The sequence below is a fragment of the Mesoplodon densirostris genome, chromosome 1, assembly GCF_025265405.1.
Source record: "Mesoplodon densirostris isolate mMesDen1 chromosome 1, mMesDen1 primary haplotype, whole genome shotgun sequence".
Lineage (NCBI taxonomy): Eukaryota > Metazoa > Chordata > Mammalia > Artiodactyla > Ziphiidae > Mesoplodon > Mesoplodon densirostris.
The window spans coordinates 365,990-381,513 of record NC_082661.1 but is presented as its reverse complement, the minus strand read 5'-3'; the positions used below and the strand labels follow the sequence as shown (position 1 = coordinate 381,513).

The 15,524-nt window shown below is 66.8% G+C and overlaps 2 protein-coding genes across 7 annotated transcripts; one reads left to right on the top strand and one right to left on the bottom strand.

Annotated features, from left to right (window-relative positions):
* The first annotated feature begins 359 nt into the window (after window positions 1-359).
* LOC132489538 (uncharacterized) lies at window positions 360-1,827 on the top strand. The gene is made up of 2 exons (XM_060098387.1): window positions 360-737; window positions 1,167-1,827. The coding sequence occupies exons 1-2, from the start codon at window positions 713-715 to the stop codon at window positions 1,796-1,798; spliced, it is 657 nt and encodes a 218-aa protein (XP_059954370.1). The 5' UTR covers window positions 360-712; the 3' UTR covers window positions 1,799-1,827.
* A 757-nt stretch (window positions 1,828-2,584) lies between these two features.
* ADAM8 (ADAM metallopeptidase domain 8) lies at window positions 2,585-15,470 on the bottom strand. 6 transcript variants are annotated; one of them, XM_060098383.1, is made up of 25 exons: window positions 15,388-15,470; window positions 14,604-14,713; window positions 13,364-13,467; window positions 12,362-12,438; window positions 12,126-12,204; window positions 11,955-12,031; window positions 11,607-11,790; window positions 11,233-11,295; window positions 11,081-11,149; window positions 10,607-10,776; window positions 10,427-10,508; window positions 9,987-10,135; window positions 9,676-9,853; window positions 9,331-9,420; window positions 9,054-9,243; window positions 8,877-8,958; window positions 8,408-8,570; window positions 7,893-7,970; window positions 7,185-7,269; window positions 6,365-6,581; window positions 5,656-5,824; window positions 5,131-5,196; window positions 4,897-4,950; window positions 3,533-3,610; window positions 2,585-3,156 (listed from the first exon to the last, which is right to left on the bottom strand). In XM_060098383.1, exons 1-25 carry the CDS (start codon window positions 15,468-15,470, stop codon window positions 3,106-3,108), a joined length of 2,748 nt encoding a protein of 915 aa, XP_059954366.1. In that variant the 3' UTR covers window positions 2,585-3,105. The 6 variants fall into 6 exon arrangements, with proteins under 6 accessions (XP_059954366.1, XP_059954362.1, XP_059954363.1 ...); XM_060098379.1 differs by lacking the exon at window positions 15,388-15,470 and having other exon boundaries at window positions 3,354-3,610; window positions 14,604-14,688; XM_060098380.1 differs by lacking the exon at window positions 15,388-15,470 and having other exon boundaries at window positions 3,354-3,610; window positions 4,897-4,947; window positions 14,604-14,688.
* Window positions 15,471-15,524: the final 54 nt, after the last annotated feature.

Genomic DNA, 15,524 nt, shown 5'->3' with positions numbered 1-15,524 from the left:
TACCAGCGTGTGCAGAGGTGGTGAGCCCCACCCACGGTCTGTCATTGTCGCCACTGGAGGCTCCTGGGTCCTGCAGAGGGTTCAAACGTTGTGCAGGGAGACCGCCGACAGGCCTGCCTGGGCCTCCCAGTCACAGACAGGGAGCGGGGAGGGGCTAGCTGGGGGGTGTTGGGCCTGAGCACTTCTGAAAAGGGAAGCAGACGGGTCAGGCTGGAAGGGGCCCTGGCCTGGGGCCGCACCAGCAGCGCAGCCAAGGCTTCACTGCAGTCTGGGCCCCAGGGCCATGGGGACCTGGGGCTCCATCCCCACTTATTTCCTGGTTTTACTCTCTGACAGATAATGAGCTGACATCAAAACACAGCAGGTTCCAAGGCTGTACAACGGTACCCACACGTCCAGCCCTGCCGGGCGGGTCCTCACCAGCCTCCACCTTATCCCTCACTGCACACAAGACCGGCTCGATGGCCCCAGGCGTGTTGGCCACCACCTTGCGGATCTCCTCCTCCGAGACACACAAACCCAGCTTGTGGAGGACTTTCCTGCAGAGGAAGCAGGGTGCAGCCCTCAGAGCAGAGTGCCCTGCAGAGCCGGGCAGCAGGGCTGGCTCGCCTCCGTGCAGAGGGGCTGGGACAGGGGCACCTGCTTGCCCCGGTACCCACAGAGACCCGTGGCCATCTCGTTCCCGGCCACCCCATCAGGGGTCACAGGACACATGGTGCCCTGTGCCTTCAGGCCAGGTGAGTCCCATCCTGGGCCACCACCTCCCCGACAAGTGTCCCAGGGACTCTGCGGAGGACGCATCCTCTTGCCCGAGTCTCCTCTGTTCTGGGCGGAAGTCCTGCTACCTCACCTCCGGGTGCTCAGAGCCTGACCTCTCACATCTGCCTGCAGCTGCCATCCTCTCACCTCTGGGGGCGGGGGCAGCCCACCCCACCTCCACCTCCCCCAAAGTCCCCTCTCTCCTCAGAATAAGTCCTCAACCCTGCCACGGCAGTGACCCCCCCCCGCAGGCAGTGTCCTCCGAGGACCCTTGGTGACATCCCCTCCCCACTGCAGCCCCACTCTGTTCACTGTCACTGCCTTATGGGTTCTGCCTCGTTGTCCCTCATGTGACTTGTCACAGATGACACTGGTCCCATCTCTTCATTTATCTGTCTTCCCCACAGACGTACAGCCCCACGAAGGCAGGGGCCCATGTACTGCTGTGTCTGCTGGGCCTGAGCAGAGCCTGTCACCCAGAACTGTTGGCAGGTGGGTGGGTGAGCGACAGTGTGGTCAGCATGATCTGGACACGCAGTCAGAGGGCAAGGCTGGTGCCCTGCTGAGCAGGTCTCGAGCTGACCGGTGCTGTCCTCTTGGCGGGGAGCCCCCAGGAGCCCCAGGTTGGACTGGACAGTGTCAGGGAGACTCACAGCAGGGACACAGCCTGAAAAGTTGTCCCAGGGGTTGGGAGGGGCTGGGGGGAGGCTGCCCATCCAGGCCAGCCTTGGAGAGTGAGGAGTGGGGCCCCAGCAGAAAAGGCAGGGGGCGGAAAGCCCGCCGCGAAGCCCTGCCTGTTGAGCTTCTGGTCCGTGTTGCAGGTGGGGATATAGCTGTGCAGGTCCACAGCCGGGGGCGGAAGAGCTTCACAATCTCGGCCGGCATCACCGGGGCAGAGCAGGCAGGGGCGCGAGGTGAGCTAAGAGTCCTTGGAGTCCTTAAGTCATCCGTCATCCAGGGCCTCCGAGGTGGATGCGGACAGAGAGAAGTCCTGGAGAGCACCCGCAGGGTGTGGGCGCCCCAGGGGAGAGGGCTGTGAGAGCCGGCGGGGTCAGAGGAGCTGCTAGGAGACCCCCAGTCTGCCCCCTCCTCCCCCGGGGGACGCGGGGTCCGGGGGCAGGAGGAGTTCCCGTGGCCAGGCCGAACACATAACCGGCCCCCCTCTGCCGCATTCCTCCTCCTTCTGGGGCCATCGAGGCAGCGCCCCTCCCGCGTCCTGCCCACTCCTTCCAGAGGCCCCTCACGCCCTGCCTCTGGGGTCTTCTGCATTTTGCAGGGAGTCCGGGGAGCGGGGACCCTTCAGGGGCCGCGGCCCTTGCCTGGCCGTCCCGACTACCGGCTCATCTCTCTCAGGGCTCTCGCTGGCTGGGAGGGATGACCGCTGGGCTCTTCCCCCGAGCAGAGAGCGCCAGGACCCGGCTGACAGGCGGCGGCCCTGCGGCCTGGACAACCAGCGGTCACCCCGGCCCCCGGGCCCCGTCGTGGCCACCGCCCCGCCCTCACCGCCGTCGCTGAAGTCCCAGGCCAGGTGGCGCTTGTGGCAGCTGAGCGGCAGTGCGTCCAGCCAGGCGCAGAGGCCACAGAGGGCACCGGGCAGCAGCGGCGGCCGGGCCGGGGGGGCTCGGCCTGGCGGCGCCCAGCGTGGAGCCGGGAGGGTGGTCGGGCCATTACCGGGAGACCGGAGCGGGGTCGGAAGGGGAGGGGCGCCAGCCACCTTGGGTGCTAGCGGCCCGCTCCGCGCGGGCCGACCGGGCTGCTTAGTTTAAGCAGAGAAGGGCTTACGATAAAGTCTGAGAAGAAGAGAAGGGGAAAGTTTGACCGTACCGATTTACAGTAGACTTTTATTTTAACAAGGGTTGGACCCATAAATCTTATAAATTCCACATTGTTTCGCATATGCAACATTTTCCACCGACCTCCCGTCATTTAGAATTTGATCAATAATTTAATTGTAGAATACAGAAACTTCATTAAAGTTTTCAGCCCTACTGAATGTGCATCTGAGGTTTCCAGAGACCCAGACAGGATACCAGTGGCAGTCTGGAGACACACGTGGGTGAGGAGGCAGTGGCCTGGCCCCCGTTCCTGAGGTCAGGACAGCAGCCAAGGGCCCGACCGCGGAGTCCTGGGTGGAGAGGGCCTGGGCTGTGACCGTGGGGTGCTGGCCATGAGGAGTTGGCTCTTCCGCTAGGACTTTTCACAGTGGACCCAGCCCTCAGGGAGGGGGACGGAGGGCCTGGGGCCAGGCAGCTGGTCTGTTGGTGCTGGTGGCGAGGTCACATGACCACAGGCAACGTCCAGACAGGTGCACAGATGCCCCCCAGGGTGCTTTGAGGTCGGGCCCCATCACCTCCTCTGGACTGGGGGTTTCAGAGCAACCTTTGGGCCAACAACTCCCTTGGAAAAGGAAGAAAGAACTGACATTAAAAACCATCTGCTACAAAGAGCACAACTGAATCTAATTTCCTTTTACTTTTCTTAAAATTTGGATCCTCAGTTCATCCAATGATATGACTGCGCTCAGAGCTGAGTGAGTGGAGACAGCCCGGGTATTAACAGCTGATGCTTTATCAAGAATAGACGTCTGTACTTACACTAGTGGAGAAAAAGACACCGTAACAGCTAGAAGCAGCAGCAAGCCCTGAAAAGTCATCTGACGGAGTAGAGGGCGGATGTTATACCCTCTCAGGGCTGGGCCCCAGGCAGCCAGCTGGGGAAAGACAGCTCGCTCTGCCCGGCCAGGAGGGCACTGCCCTGGGTGTGAGGGCCTCACCTGAGTGGGTCCAGGCTGGGCCCCTCCGGCCCTGGGCTTGACGGGTGGCATCGGTGGAGTGCAGGTTGGCCTGACGACCTGGAAGGAGGCAGACACAGCTGATGGCCAGCGGGGCCAGGGCACCGGCTTCCCAGCACCTTCTAGAAAGTTCCCTGGGTCCTCTGCTCTGCTCCAGACCAGCCTGCACGTTCCTCTTCGCTGAGCTCTCCACAGAAAAGTGCCCCAACCCCCTCCCCACCCACAGCTGCCACTGCCCCGAATGGAACCCAAATGTGGCAGGGCCCCCATTCCTGGGCCCATCGGCTTATCTCACTGCCCCGCCCTCTTCCCTCATCTCCCCCCTCCCCGCTCCCCCAACATTACCCAGGAAAAGCTCTTAAATTGCCAGAATGTGGGTCTTTGGAAGCTCTAAAGCAAAGGGTCCACTACTGTAATTTGCATTTGTTTGCATCTCAGCTTTCCCGGGGCCAGGGCTGGAGTGGAAAGGAAGGCCTCCGGCAGGGCCCCTGCTCAGCCCAGGCAGCTCATTCCAGCGCCAGAGGGACAGGGTGGGCCCAGCACACGGAGAAGGGCCCTGCTGAGCAGAGGGGGAGAAGTCGCCTGCACTTTTCTCCCCCAGCACAATTCCCTGGCTGCCACCATTTCCTTGGCCAGAAATCTCTCTGCCCAACCCCCCTTCCCTGTTTGGCCTGTCAAAACCCCTCCTAAGACTTTTTTACGGACTATTTTTGTAACTTCACTGTAACTCTAAAATTAATTCAAACTAAAAACCAAAAAATAGAGAATGTCCGTTAAGCAAACGCCACAGTAATGGTTGTGGTAGGCGAGATCCACCCATGGAGGCACCGCGGGTCAGTTTAGGAAGTAACCAGCCGGGCATCGCTCCAAGTATCCCCACAACATTAACTACTAAGGGAGGACGGGCCCTACAGAGGTTTAGAGCCCTGCAGACACCACTGCAACCAAGTGATGACTCCACACCACCCGGCGGACAGGCTGCCGCGGGGCCCCCCAGGCTCCTGGTGGGCGGAGAGTGGAGCCTGGGTCTCCCTGCCTCACAATTCGCCAGAGCAGGTGACCTCCTCGCCGGCCGGGAGGTGCGTGTGCCTGTCCAGAGGTGCGCAGGACCCTCAGCAGTACCCACGGGGCTACCAGCAAAGGAGGGGACCCGCCAGGACCAGACCTCAGGACAGGCAGGAGGGCCTCCCGAGCGAGCCCAAAGGCAGGGGGCTTGCTGGGGCGCCAGTGACTCACATTTGGGAGAGACCCTTCCCAAACCCCTGAAGCCTCAAACCAAAGGGAGCACTACGATGGAGCCCACAGCCCCGCACACCCCCGTGCCCCTCCCCCGGGGGTCCTCTCACCTGCTTGGCCTTCAGCACCGGGAGGGGCTTGGTGGGCGGAGCAGGTCTGAGCTGCTGGGCGGGGAGGAGCGGTCAGGACCCCAGTTCCCCTGGGTTCAGTTCATGTCGGCCCCCTGAGGGTGCAGTGGCCACCACCCCAGGGTCCCTGGCCCACCAAATCCAGCCCCAGACCCTCCGCCTCCCAGGATCTGCTTTATGCCACCTCGACGGCCCCTCTGCCAGCCCCCCACTCACCTGGCCCGGGGCCTGCCAGGTGTACACAGGAACTGGGGACGGTGAGCTGGACGTAGCGGCTGGAGGCTGCAGGAAGCCGGCCGTGAGCCTGGGTCTCAGGGCGGCCACCTCCAGGGAGCCCTGGCTTCGGAGCTGCCCCCACCCAGCTGAGGACCCAAGGTTCCGGCCCCTCCCAGAGTGGGAAGAACGAAGCCCCGTGTGTGCACAGGGGGCGCCATCCTGCCCCACCGCTGGGCAAGGCCCTGAGTTATGCTCCCTTCCCACAACCCTGGGGATGCACAGAGGTGCTGCATGGCAGCAAGGGCGTCTGGGCCTCAAAACCGCCCCGAGGTGGACCTTGCAGAGGCCTCGGGCCTCAGATTCAATTCTGTCACCAGCTGCTGCGCATCCTCGGACCACTCGTCCTAAAGCCTCGTTTCGCCTCTAAACGGCGGTCGTGGTGGCCACTCTAAGCCCCAGGGGACCGCATCCTGGTCTGAGCTTTGGGGTGGCCTGGGGAGCCCGTTGGGGATGCCTGGTGCTTACAGCAGGGGGTGGCCACTTGGGGGTCACTGCGGAAGCCGTGGGTTTGGGCGGCTGGCTGGGGTGGGAGGAAAGGCCTGGCTCTGGGGGCCCCTTGGCGGGAACCGGCGTCCTGTGCCCTTTGTGGAACAGAGGGTTGGAGAGCCCCATGGCCGTCTTGGGCGCCACATTCCTGGGGAGAAATAAGATGGGTCAGTGCTTCCTGGCCTCAGGATTCAGCCCAGGGACTTGGGGCTACTGGGCATGGGAACTCTGGCCTGGCCAGAGGCCCACTCAGCTGCAGCTGCCTGTCGGGGTGCGCCAGTGACAGCCGCGCGCAGAGGGAGAGGCAGCCCCAGGTGTCCTGGTCCCATTGGCTCTGGGCTCCAGGTGGGCCCGCAGGAGGTACTTGGAGGCCACTGGGTAAGTGTGTCCTGCTGCGGCCAGCGTGGGGGTCAAGGTCTCCCCAGAGTGGGCACCTGGGACACCCAGAGCCCAGGGCAGGCTCAGAGTGCAGTGTCCACCGACGGCGGTGGGCCAGCGCCCGCTGGGGTGCAAGGGGGAGACGGGGTCCCCTGAGTTTCCACATCACCAACCTGTCACCACAACCCACACCTGCTCCCGTGTCAGCGAAGGCAGGGGGCCCGGAGCGCGTTCCCCCCTCCAGCAGGGCGAGCAGGCGACTCGCTCTGCACACACGTGCTGACGCTCGGCAAGCCCAGAGCTCGCTCACCTCCTTCGGACGGGGCTCCGGGCTTTGCGGTGGATGACCACGCCTGCTAGGGCCAGCGCCAGAGGCACCAGGAGCGCCAGAGGCACCAGCACACCCACCAGGAGGCTCCCGGACGCTGTGGGGACAGGAGGGGCCAGGTGCCACCAGGGCCGGACGTGCCTCGAGGCAGCAGGGGCTGGGAGGGCCCTCGGGCGGCTCAGCGCCCGTCCAGGCCAGCCTGGGGCCAAGGAGGGGCCTGAGGAAGGTGCCCCCTCCTTGGCCACGCCAACAGCCCCGAGCCCTGGGCCCCCTGCGAAGGCCAGGGCCATCTGAGGACCCTTGGCCCTGAGAACCGGTACATAACGCCAGCGCTCTGGGCTCTCGGGGGACCAGTTGGAGGGCTTGGCGGTGGGCGGCCCCAGGCCCTCAGTGACATGGGTGCAGCCAGGCCAGGCCCTGTAGGCCTGACCACTGGGGAGGAAGACACTTGTGGGGGTGGGAGGCCCCGAGGTTCCCGGGCCCGGAATCGGGCGGAGCACCCAGCAAGGAGCTGGCGCTGTCCCACGTTGCCCCTGCAGCCCTCCCTCTGGGACGGGCCCCCCTTCTCCTGTAGCGCCGAGGCGGGGACTCGGGATCCTGGTCCCCGGCCCGGACCTGTGGGGTCCGGATGCCGGGGGCTGCAAGGCCAAATCTTCAACATGCCCCTCACGGTTTAGGGGCACACACACGGCCTCCTTCTCGGCCCCTCCCAGGTGGCCTGAGAAAAGGTAGGACCCGCAGCCAGATCCCCCTGGGCTTGTGAAGGTGTGTGAAGGCGCAGGGCGGGGAGGGCCCTGCCTACCTGTGCGCACGTTAGACAGCAGCTCTGCGCAGTAGGGCGGGGCCCAGCCCGGGTGGCAGTGGCACTGGTCCTTGTGATTGCACACCTGGGGGACGACCAGGCATCAGGGCCTCCAGACCCCCACCTGCCGCACCGCCCAGTGCCCACTGAGGCGCCGTCTGCTCTGCTGGGGCCCCTACGGACAGAGGACAAGCTAGGGGTCCAGGATCGCCACCACCCAGGTTTCGTCAGATGTGCTGACAGCGGCAGCCCCTCCCCGGGTGAGGGAGGATGGCTCCGGCGGGCCGCCGTGGGCTTTCTGAGCAAAGCAGGCATCGCCGCAGGACGGGCAGGGCAACTTCGGGGCAGGCTGTCCTCCTGAGCTGGGGGCACAGGAGGGCACTGCCCCAGGCCCCCCGGTTTCAAGCCCTCAGAGCTCTGACCTCCCCAACGTCACAGCACAGGTTACTAAGAGCTCAGAATAGGACACTTCACATCAGACCGGCCTGGCCCACGTGTCCACCGGCACCGTGACTACCCCGGGCTTCCGTGTCTACACGGGACGCCCAGATCCCTGTCAGTTCCAGCCTCGGGAGGCCTCAGCAGGCTCCTGGCACAGTCCCAGGGCACCAGCCTCTGCCCTCTGTTTGTCTGGGCTATCCTCAGCACGGCCTGCACATCTTTCAAGCCCAAAGGGCTGGTGGCAGGCTATCCCCTGGGCCCACGTACCCCATGGTTGCTACACCGGGCAGAGCAGTTTTTGGATCTGTAGACACGGAGGTCCTGGCAGAAGCCTTTCCAGCAAACCTGGAGGGCAGTGGGGGTCTCCATAGGCAGCCAGTCTAGACCCCTGCTTGAAGCACCCCCGCTCTCCACCATCAACCAGAGCGGGCCCAAAACCTGTGTCTGGGCTTCGGAGGGCCAGGCCACAGCCTTCACTCCCCCGGTGGCCTCGCCCGCAGCCCATCTGCTGGCCGGCCTTGGCCACAGGGGGAGGCACTGCTTGGCCAGCCCTCTGCTGCCACCAGGGCCACAGAGGACTGGCCCCACCCATCCCCAGAGGGCTTGCAGGACAAATAGTCTTCAAACCCATTAACTGAGAAGGGTCTTCTCCCGCACCCCCCAAGCGCCTTCCGAGTTTCTCCCCAGAACAGAGCCCTCCTCCAGCCACCACCGCCCTGCTCTGGGCCCCGTCAGCTTGCCCTGGGGTCCAGCAGCCCGACCGAGAGGCACGGCTGGCCCACCTGCTCCTTGCCACACTTGGTGCCTTCTGGCACTGGCTCGTACGCGCTGCTGCTGTCCTGGACAAGAGCCTGGCAACCACCTGAGGAGGAGGTGAGGGTGCAGGAACCCCGCTCCGGGGGCTTCTGCCCCCCCGCACAGAACAGAGTGCCACACCTGTTGACCCTGAGGACAGAGGGGCGTGCGTGGAGCCAGCTCCGCGGGGACTCCGGCTCGGTGCTCACAACCGTGCTCAGCGCACCAGGAGCTGTGGGTGAGGCCCTGGGTCCACCAGCAGGGGTCCACGGCCCAGCCACAGTGACCCGCTCTCCCAAAGGGCAGCATGCTCTGGCCTGGGGGTCCTGCAGGGCCAGGTAGGCCCCCGGAGAGGCCCCTGACTCAGCTCCCGGACTCCTTTGTGCAGAGGGCTCTCTTGGTGGAAACATTCTGTGCCCTGGACCCAGGGGAGTCGGGCCACGGGGGGACGCTCACCTGCCGAAGTCCAGGGGGATCCCGCTCCTGCAGCCTGCGGAGATGCTGTAGCTGTAGCACGTCTCCACGGCAACCCGAGCGCCTGCGGGGCAGGAGGTGGTCAGCGCTCCGGCTCAGGACCGGCAGCCACCCTGGCAGGCCTGAGGGTCCCATGACCGGGGCCCATGCCCGCCTCACCTGGCCCCCACAAGTCCCGGCACCTCTGGGCCACCGTGGGGCAGGCCCCGTTGTAGCAGTAGCCCCCCGGGCAGGGCGTGCCGTTCTCCCAGAAGGCATCCTCGGGACACGCGGGCTGCCGGCCGTCGCAATACTCCCCGAGGTCACACTGGTCCTTTGCAGGGCGGCACAGCTCTCCGGCTGGCTTCACCTGGTTCAGCAGAGCCAAGCTCACCGCGGGAACAGGAGGTCCCCAAACACCCACGCCTGCTGCTGTGCCCCAGAACCCCAAGCTCACCCTGCACTCGTGGCAGCAGGTGCCGTGGGCACACTCGGCCCCCTGGGCCAGCAGGCAGGTGCTGGCATTGCAGCAGGGGTTCTGACAGTCCTGGGGGGCGGGGGCAACGGCAAAGGTCTGAGCGGGCTGCACACTGGGCCGGCCCCAGGCCCTTCCCTCGGGTGGTCTGGTCACTCCCACCCACGAGCCCTGCCAGTCGTTTCGGTGCCAGAGGACAGGAGGTGTCGCTGTGCATGCGCAGGGCGCCCGGGGGGCAGGAACGGTCACCCCAGCCTGTGGATGGGGACCAGCCCCCCATGTGGGCGGGCAGGAAGCAGAGGGTGGCGGCGGGGCCCGGCCCTGTACCTGGGGGGCGCCGCAGTCGCACTGCTCCCCACGCTCCACGAACCGGTTCCCACACACGGGGCCGCCCACCAGGCGGTTGGGGTCCGGGGCGCCCACCAGGCAGGCCGTCTGGGGCTTCTCCACGAGCGACTCCAGGTCAGCCCGGCTGCAGTGGCTGAACTTTCTGGGGAAGTTGGAGCTGTGGGGAGGGGAGTCCCTGTCATCAGAAGGGTGGGTGGGTGGGTGGGTGGGTGGGGGCCCGCCGCCCGCGTCCTGGGACCCCCCTGCTGGGCGGTAGGCCCTCGGGCGGGCTGGCTGGGGCCAAGCCTCACCCGAGGCTGGCCGCCATCACGCAGCCGCCGCCGTCCCGCGGCACCGGGCAGTAGCAGTCCTGGATGTTCTCGTCGTGGTCCATGCCCAGGTTGTGGCCCATCTCGTGGGCCATGGTGCTCGCCACGCCGATGGGGTTCGGGCTGTGGTCCTACAGGAGGGGCCGTGCTGGCTGGGGCCACTCTGGTGGCCAGTCCCCCGCCCGCCCCCAGCAAGCTGAGGGGCTCGGCGGTGCCTCCTGCCAACATCACTTTTTCAAACCTAAAGCGTCAGTGTATCCTTCGGAAGAGGCAGCTGCTCAGGTGTCCGTGGGACAGCGTAGGGACCAGCAGGTGGACCTGGGTCCTGAGGTCCCCCCTCGCAGGCCCCAGCTCAAGCTCCGATCCCCACTCCCTTTCCCCCCACCCCCAGTGGCCAGCAAACCCAGCTGGATCCCCCGCACCTGGTTCACAGCTCCCGAGTGCTGGGAGCACATGGTGAACACCTTGGCCAGTCCCACGGTGGTCCCTGCGAAGTTGACCCCGCTGGGAAGGAGAACAGTGTCTGCACGTGGACACCCCGGAACCCGCCTCCCCCGGGGGCGCCCTCGTCTTGGCGCCAGCGCAGCTCTCCGCCCACTCACGTGATGAACTGCGCGTTGTCGTGCAGGTGCCGCCCTGCCAGGTCCTGCACCCGCCAGGACAGGAAGTTGTTCAGCGTGGTGTCAGCCTGGGTGCTGACGTGAATCTTGTCCCCACTGTTCCACATCTCCAGGCCCACGAGCACCACGCGGAAACCGAGCTCCTGATAAAGCTGCCAGAGGGCAGGGAGCCCCGAGGGTCAGGTTCCAACGGTGAGGCCAGCGAAGGGCCAGAGGTCCCCCAGCGTCCGCTGCGATGGGACAGGTCACGAGGGCTGGGGCAGAGTCCTCGCCCCCCCATCACCTGGCGGACGGTTCTACTGGCAGCCGGGCGCCCCCCACGGCCAGCCCTCTCCTCCTCTCCAGGTGCCCCAACAGGCCTCTACGGCCAGGGTTTCTGTTGGGCTGGGTGTGTGCTGCCGCGGGGTCCCGGCAGGCCCTGCTGAGAAGAAGCCCCCAGGGCGAAGCGGCCCCCACCTTGTCCACGTGGTTGACCACCTCCAGCACCCGCTGGCGCACAGCCTCTCTGCTCCCCCACCGCTGGAACTGGAGGACAGCAGACCCTCAGGTGCAGCCTGTTGGCCCGCCTGCACCCACCAGCCCCCTGTCCCCGCCCCCGCCCCAGGTACCTCTGTGCTGTCCGTGACCACGAACAGCTCCACGTAGCGGGTCTCTCGGGGCACTGGCCAGTTCTGAGGAGTGGGGACAAGAAGCCGGTCAGCCACGCAGCCACAGCCCGCCTGTCCTCAGCCCGTTTGCGCACACTGAGCATCCCCAGGCCCCGGAGCTGGCCCCACAGTGCTGGGGGAGCCTTGGTGGGAGCTGGGGGTGGGGCTCTGGCGCAGACTAAGGAGCTGGCTCTGCAGCCAGCGCGCAGCCAGGCCCAGGCCCACCCCAGCCACGGGGGCGGCAGGCAGCACCCGCCGCTTGGCTGGGCACCCAGGAGTCTGGGGATGCACGGGGCCAAGCGGACGGGGAAGCAGCCGGCAGGGCCTCCCCTCACCCGGGGCCTGAGGGCCGCTGAGACCCGCGGCCCCAGGATGGTCTCCAGGGTGCTGTCGTTGACCCCGCAGGTGCCGGCCTTCTGCTGCAGGTGCTGCGCCTGGTACAGCGCGTGTTGCCCCTCTTCCCCGCCCCCATCCAGGGGCTCGATCAGGTGGACGGTGGAGCCGGCCTGGAAGAAGCCCCTGCGGCAGAGCGAAGGCCACGGCTCTGGGTTAGTGAGGGGCCCCAGGGCAGCAGGTGCCCCCAGCCCCACCCCCTCTCCTTGGCCTCAGTTCACTTCACTGGAGAGTGAGGCAGTGCTGGGCCCTGAAGTCCTGACGCACCCTGCCGGGTCGGCAGCACCCACCTGAGGCCGGCGCAGGTGCTGAGGCTGGCAGCGGAGCCCTGGTGCCCCTCCACGTTGCCCTGGTAGAAGCAGTGGTCCTGCAGGAGGAGAGTGTGAGGGCTCCGCTGCCAGTGCCCACGCGCCCCGCACTGCCGCTGCCGGCCTTGGTGGGGGGTCACCCGGGGGCCACACCTGGCTCCGCAGCTGCTCTGTCACCTGGGAGCCATCGGCGGCCGTGTAGGTCTCCACGTAGCCCGAGCCCACCAGGTCCCTGGAGAAGAGCCCCGTGATGCTCTGGGCCCCGCCTGCCAGCCACCGCAGCCACCTCTGGCGTGGAGGAGAGGCTGGGCCAGGGAGCTGGATGCCCAGGACACAGGTGTGCTGGGGGCAGGGGCAGGAGCAGGCTGCAGGCTGAGGTCCCTGCTCACCTGTTCTTCCGAAGGTGCAGGGTGAAGGTGTGCCCTCGGGCCCCCAGGACGTAGCTCACACTCTCCGGGTACAGGCCCTGAGCCGGGAGAAAAGGGAGGGGTCCAGACAGAGGGGCCCTGCCCCAGCCACGCCCACCTCAAACCTGGGGGTGGGTAGCACCGGGCCAGTAGGGGAAAGCGGGGCCTTGGGCCGAACTGGAGGCAGTGGGCAGGTGGGGAGCTCCACCCGGAACCGCCTCGGGTGCCTCAGGCCTCGGTTTCCTCACAAGTCCACACAGGGAGAAGGAGGATGCCCCTTACCAGGAAGCAAGGGGAGGGGGGACACAGCCCCTGACAGGCAGCCTTAGAACCCAGGCGGCGGAGGTGACCCGCCCCTGTGAGGCCCCGCCCCCTCCAGCCCAGGGCCCGACTGGCGGGGCGCCCCAGCCTGCAGCCGACCCCTAGGACACCGTGCGCTGTGCCCGCACCCCGAGGTCAGGACGGGGCTGTCCTTGACACACACTTGGGCACGTGCAGGCGCACACGCTGCAGGTCCCAGGAATGCCCCCAGGCGCCCCGGGGAATCCCAGCCCGGCCCCAAACGCCCGCGAGGCGTAAGCTACGCGCCCTGCTGAGCCATCCCCTCCGGTCTCGGTCTCGGAGGAGCCTGACTAATCGCTGGAATGAAACTGGGGAGTGGCCGCAGCTGGCGGAGCTCCTGAAAAGAAGACGGGGGCGGCCCGAGGCGGGGCGGCTGCGGCCCTGCCCAAGGGTGGGCGGGACGGAAGAAGAAGGTGAGGCCTGGGGGGAGGAGGAAGGCGGCCCAGGCAGAGACGGCCCAGGTGGGTTTTGAGCTCCCCAGGGGCCTGCCCGAAAGCCCAGAAGCCCGCCTGGCCCTCAGCCCCAAAGGCGGCCCCTCACAACTCGCTGGGCACACGGGGAGCTATCACCCTGCTCACAGACAGAAACGGGCTCTGAGGGGCCGGGGAGGGACCCCCAGGCCAGCCTCCTGCCCAGGCTTACCAAGTGGGAGGGCAGGGCTCGGCGGGTGCGGGGTGCTGGCAGGCGCCGGGGCCTCACCACCTCGTACTGCTCCACGTGGGGCAGGGTGGCCCTGGGGGCGACCTCTGCAGGAGAGGGGTGTCAGCAGGCGCACAGGGCACCCTCCCACCCTGGGGGTCCCTTCCCAGCCTGCTGTGCGCCGGCACCTCCTCTTGGGGAATCGCCTGGCAGCGTGGGGACCGCAGACTCTGAGGCCTGGCTGCCCAGCCCAAGTGGGGTTCTGCGTGAAAAAGGCCACAGGACCCCCGCCCTGGGTGGGGTCGGGCAGACTTGCGCCTGGCAGTGCCCAGAGACCCCACTCAGCGCCTGCCCTTCCAAGGAGCCCACCAGGCTGCCTCCCAGACCCTGGGGTGACCCGGATGCCCCCTCCCCCTCAGAACGAGGACACACACCGGCCCTGGGCGGGGGCGCGGGGGGACGGGTCTGCCCGTCCAGTGCTTAGAGCTGACATTTTTCATCCCAACTAATCACGTGACTGCATCTAACGGGGAACTGGTAGCCCTCTTCCGCAGAGTTCACCCAGCCCAGATCTAGAAGCTGCCCCGTATCCAACAACAGACAGCACGGACCCAGCCCAGGCCCAGAGGTGGAGACGTACTCCCCAGGTGACTCTCTTCTCCTTCTTTCAAGGTGTTAATGGTTGTTGTGTCTCCGTAACCGCTATCTGGCAAACCTCCCGGAGTGAAGGCCATGCGGAGGGCCTCCCCCGTAAGCACCCTCCCCCCCGAACCCCAGGAGGCTCTCAGGAGCGAGGGTGGGGCCAAGGCCAGCAGCACAGTCAGTCCCCCCAGAGGAGAGGCAGGTCCCCATGTGGCAAACAACCCCCTGGGGTGCCCCCAACCCCTCGGCTCCAGGCCACTGCTCCTCGGCCCTCCCCTCCCTGCCAGGCTGGGGGGTCCCCGTGGAGGTGGGCAATCCCCGCGAGGCCCCGGAATGGAGCCGAAGCAGCCAGGTCCTCCACCCTGCTCTGTCCCAGCCGGTCCCCACCTCCAGCACAGGAAACGCCCAGGTGGCCGTTTCCCCACGCACTTCCCTTTTGAAGGTTCTGTGTGTGCACCGCCCGGGGCATCCCCGCCGACTGGCCCCCCTCTGCGCCGCCCTCTGCGCCGCCGAATCCCAGAGACCGGCCCAGAGCCCTCCGCAGGGAGCAGGGGGCCAGGCGACCGGACCAGCCAGAGCCAGACGCCTAGCACTCACTCACCCCGTAGCCACAGCGCAGCAAGCAGCAGGAGCCCGAGGCCGTGCATGGCGGGCGGCGCAGGCGGGGTCCGGATCCGAACCCACGGTTCCGGGGGGGCCGGGGAGAAGGTGCTCCGTGCTCAGGCCGGCTCTGGACCTGCCCTCGCCTCTTGAGGCTCATGCCCTCGCGCCCCGCCCTGCCCTAGCGACCAGCCCCCTGCCCGAACGGCCAATCAGCCCCTCGGGGCCGGGCCTGGGCACCTGAGGGCGCGTCCCGCCCCGCCCCCACCCCGCCTCCCCGGTCTCCTTCTGGTCCCCTGGGGCTCCTGGACAGCGTCCCGTATCCAGTGTTCAGCACACAGAAGTTTTATCAACGTGGACTGAATTAAGCAGGGCAGGTGGACAGACTAACCTGGGCCACGCCTGCAATTGCATCCCCCATGCAGGTGAGGAAACAGGCTGGGGCTGCCGGGGCCCCGCTGGGGGTGGGGGTGGGGGTAGAGGCCCTGCTGCGTGTGAGGCATGCGCAAGCTCCAGCAGCCCGGGCTCCTGAGGCCTCACTGGGGAGACTGGGCACGGGGAGCACACAGGTGGGGCTGCTGGCCAGGTGCCGGGCAGCCGCCTGGCTCAGGGAGCAGACCCTGCTCTGTGGAGAGGGCAGATGTGGAGGCCCAGTGGACAGCCCTGGGATGTGGTCGCTATGGGCCAAAGTCTGCAGCTGCCTGCCCGCTGCTGCCCCCGGCCCCCAGTTTCTGCCCGCCCTGACCTGCCCTGCAGGCTGGGGCCACCCCACTCTGGCCTGGTACCTGGGGACCCAGGCTTCTTGCAGCTGAGCCGGCCGGTGGCACCCCAGCCTCATTCTGGACGTGCCCCTGGGAAGGCAGGACATCAGAGCATATCAAGGCCTCAGGTGAAAGGGTGTGGTGCCCACAGTGGGTCCAGA

Bases quoted from the DNA above. Each gene is read 5' to 3' on its own strand.
- LOC132489538 (XM_060098387.1), top strand. From the start codon at position 713: ATGGTGCCCTGTGCCTTCAGGCCAG. The intron at 738-1,166 runs GTGAGTCCCATC...TCTTCCCCACAG, and splicing joins GCCCTGTGCCTTCAGGCCAG to ACGTACAGCCCCACGAAGGC.
- ADAM8 (XM_060098379.1), bottom strand. From the start codon at position 14,649: ATGCACGGCCTCGGGCTCCTGCTGCTTGCTGCGCTGTGGCTACGGG. The intron at 12,205-12,361 runs GTGAGCAGGGAC...GCTCTTCTCCAG, and splicing joins CTGCACCTTCGGAAGAACAG to GGACCTGGTGGGCTCGGGCT. The intron at 5,825-6,364 runs GTGAGCGAGCTC...ATTTCTCCCCAG, and splicing joins CGGAGCCCCGTCCGAAGGAG to GAATGTGGCGCCCAAGACGG.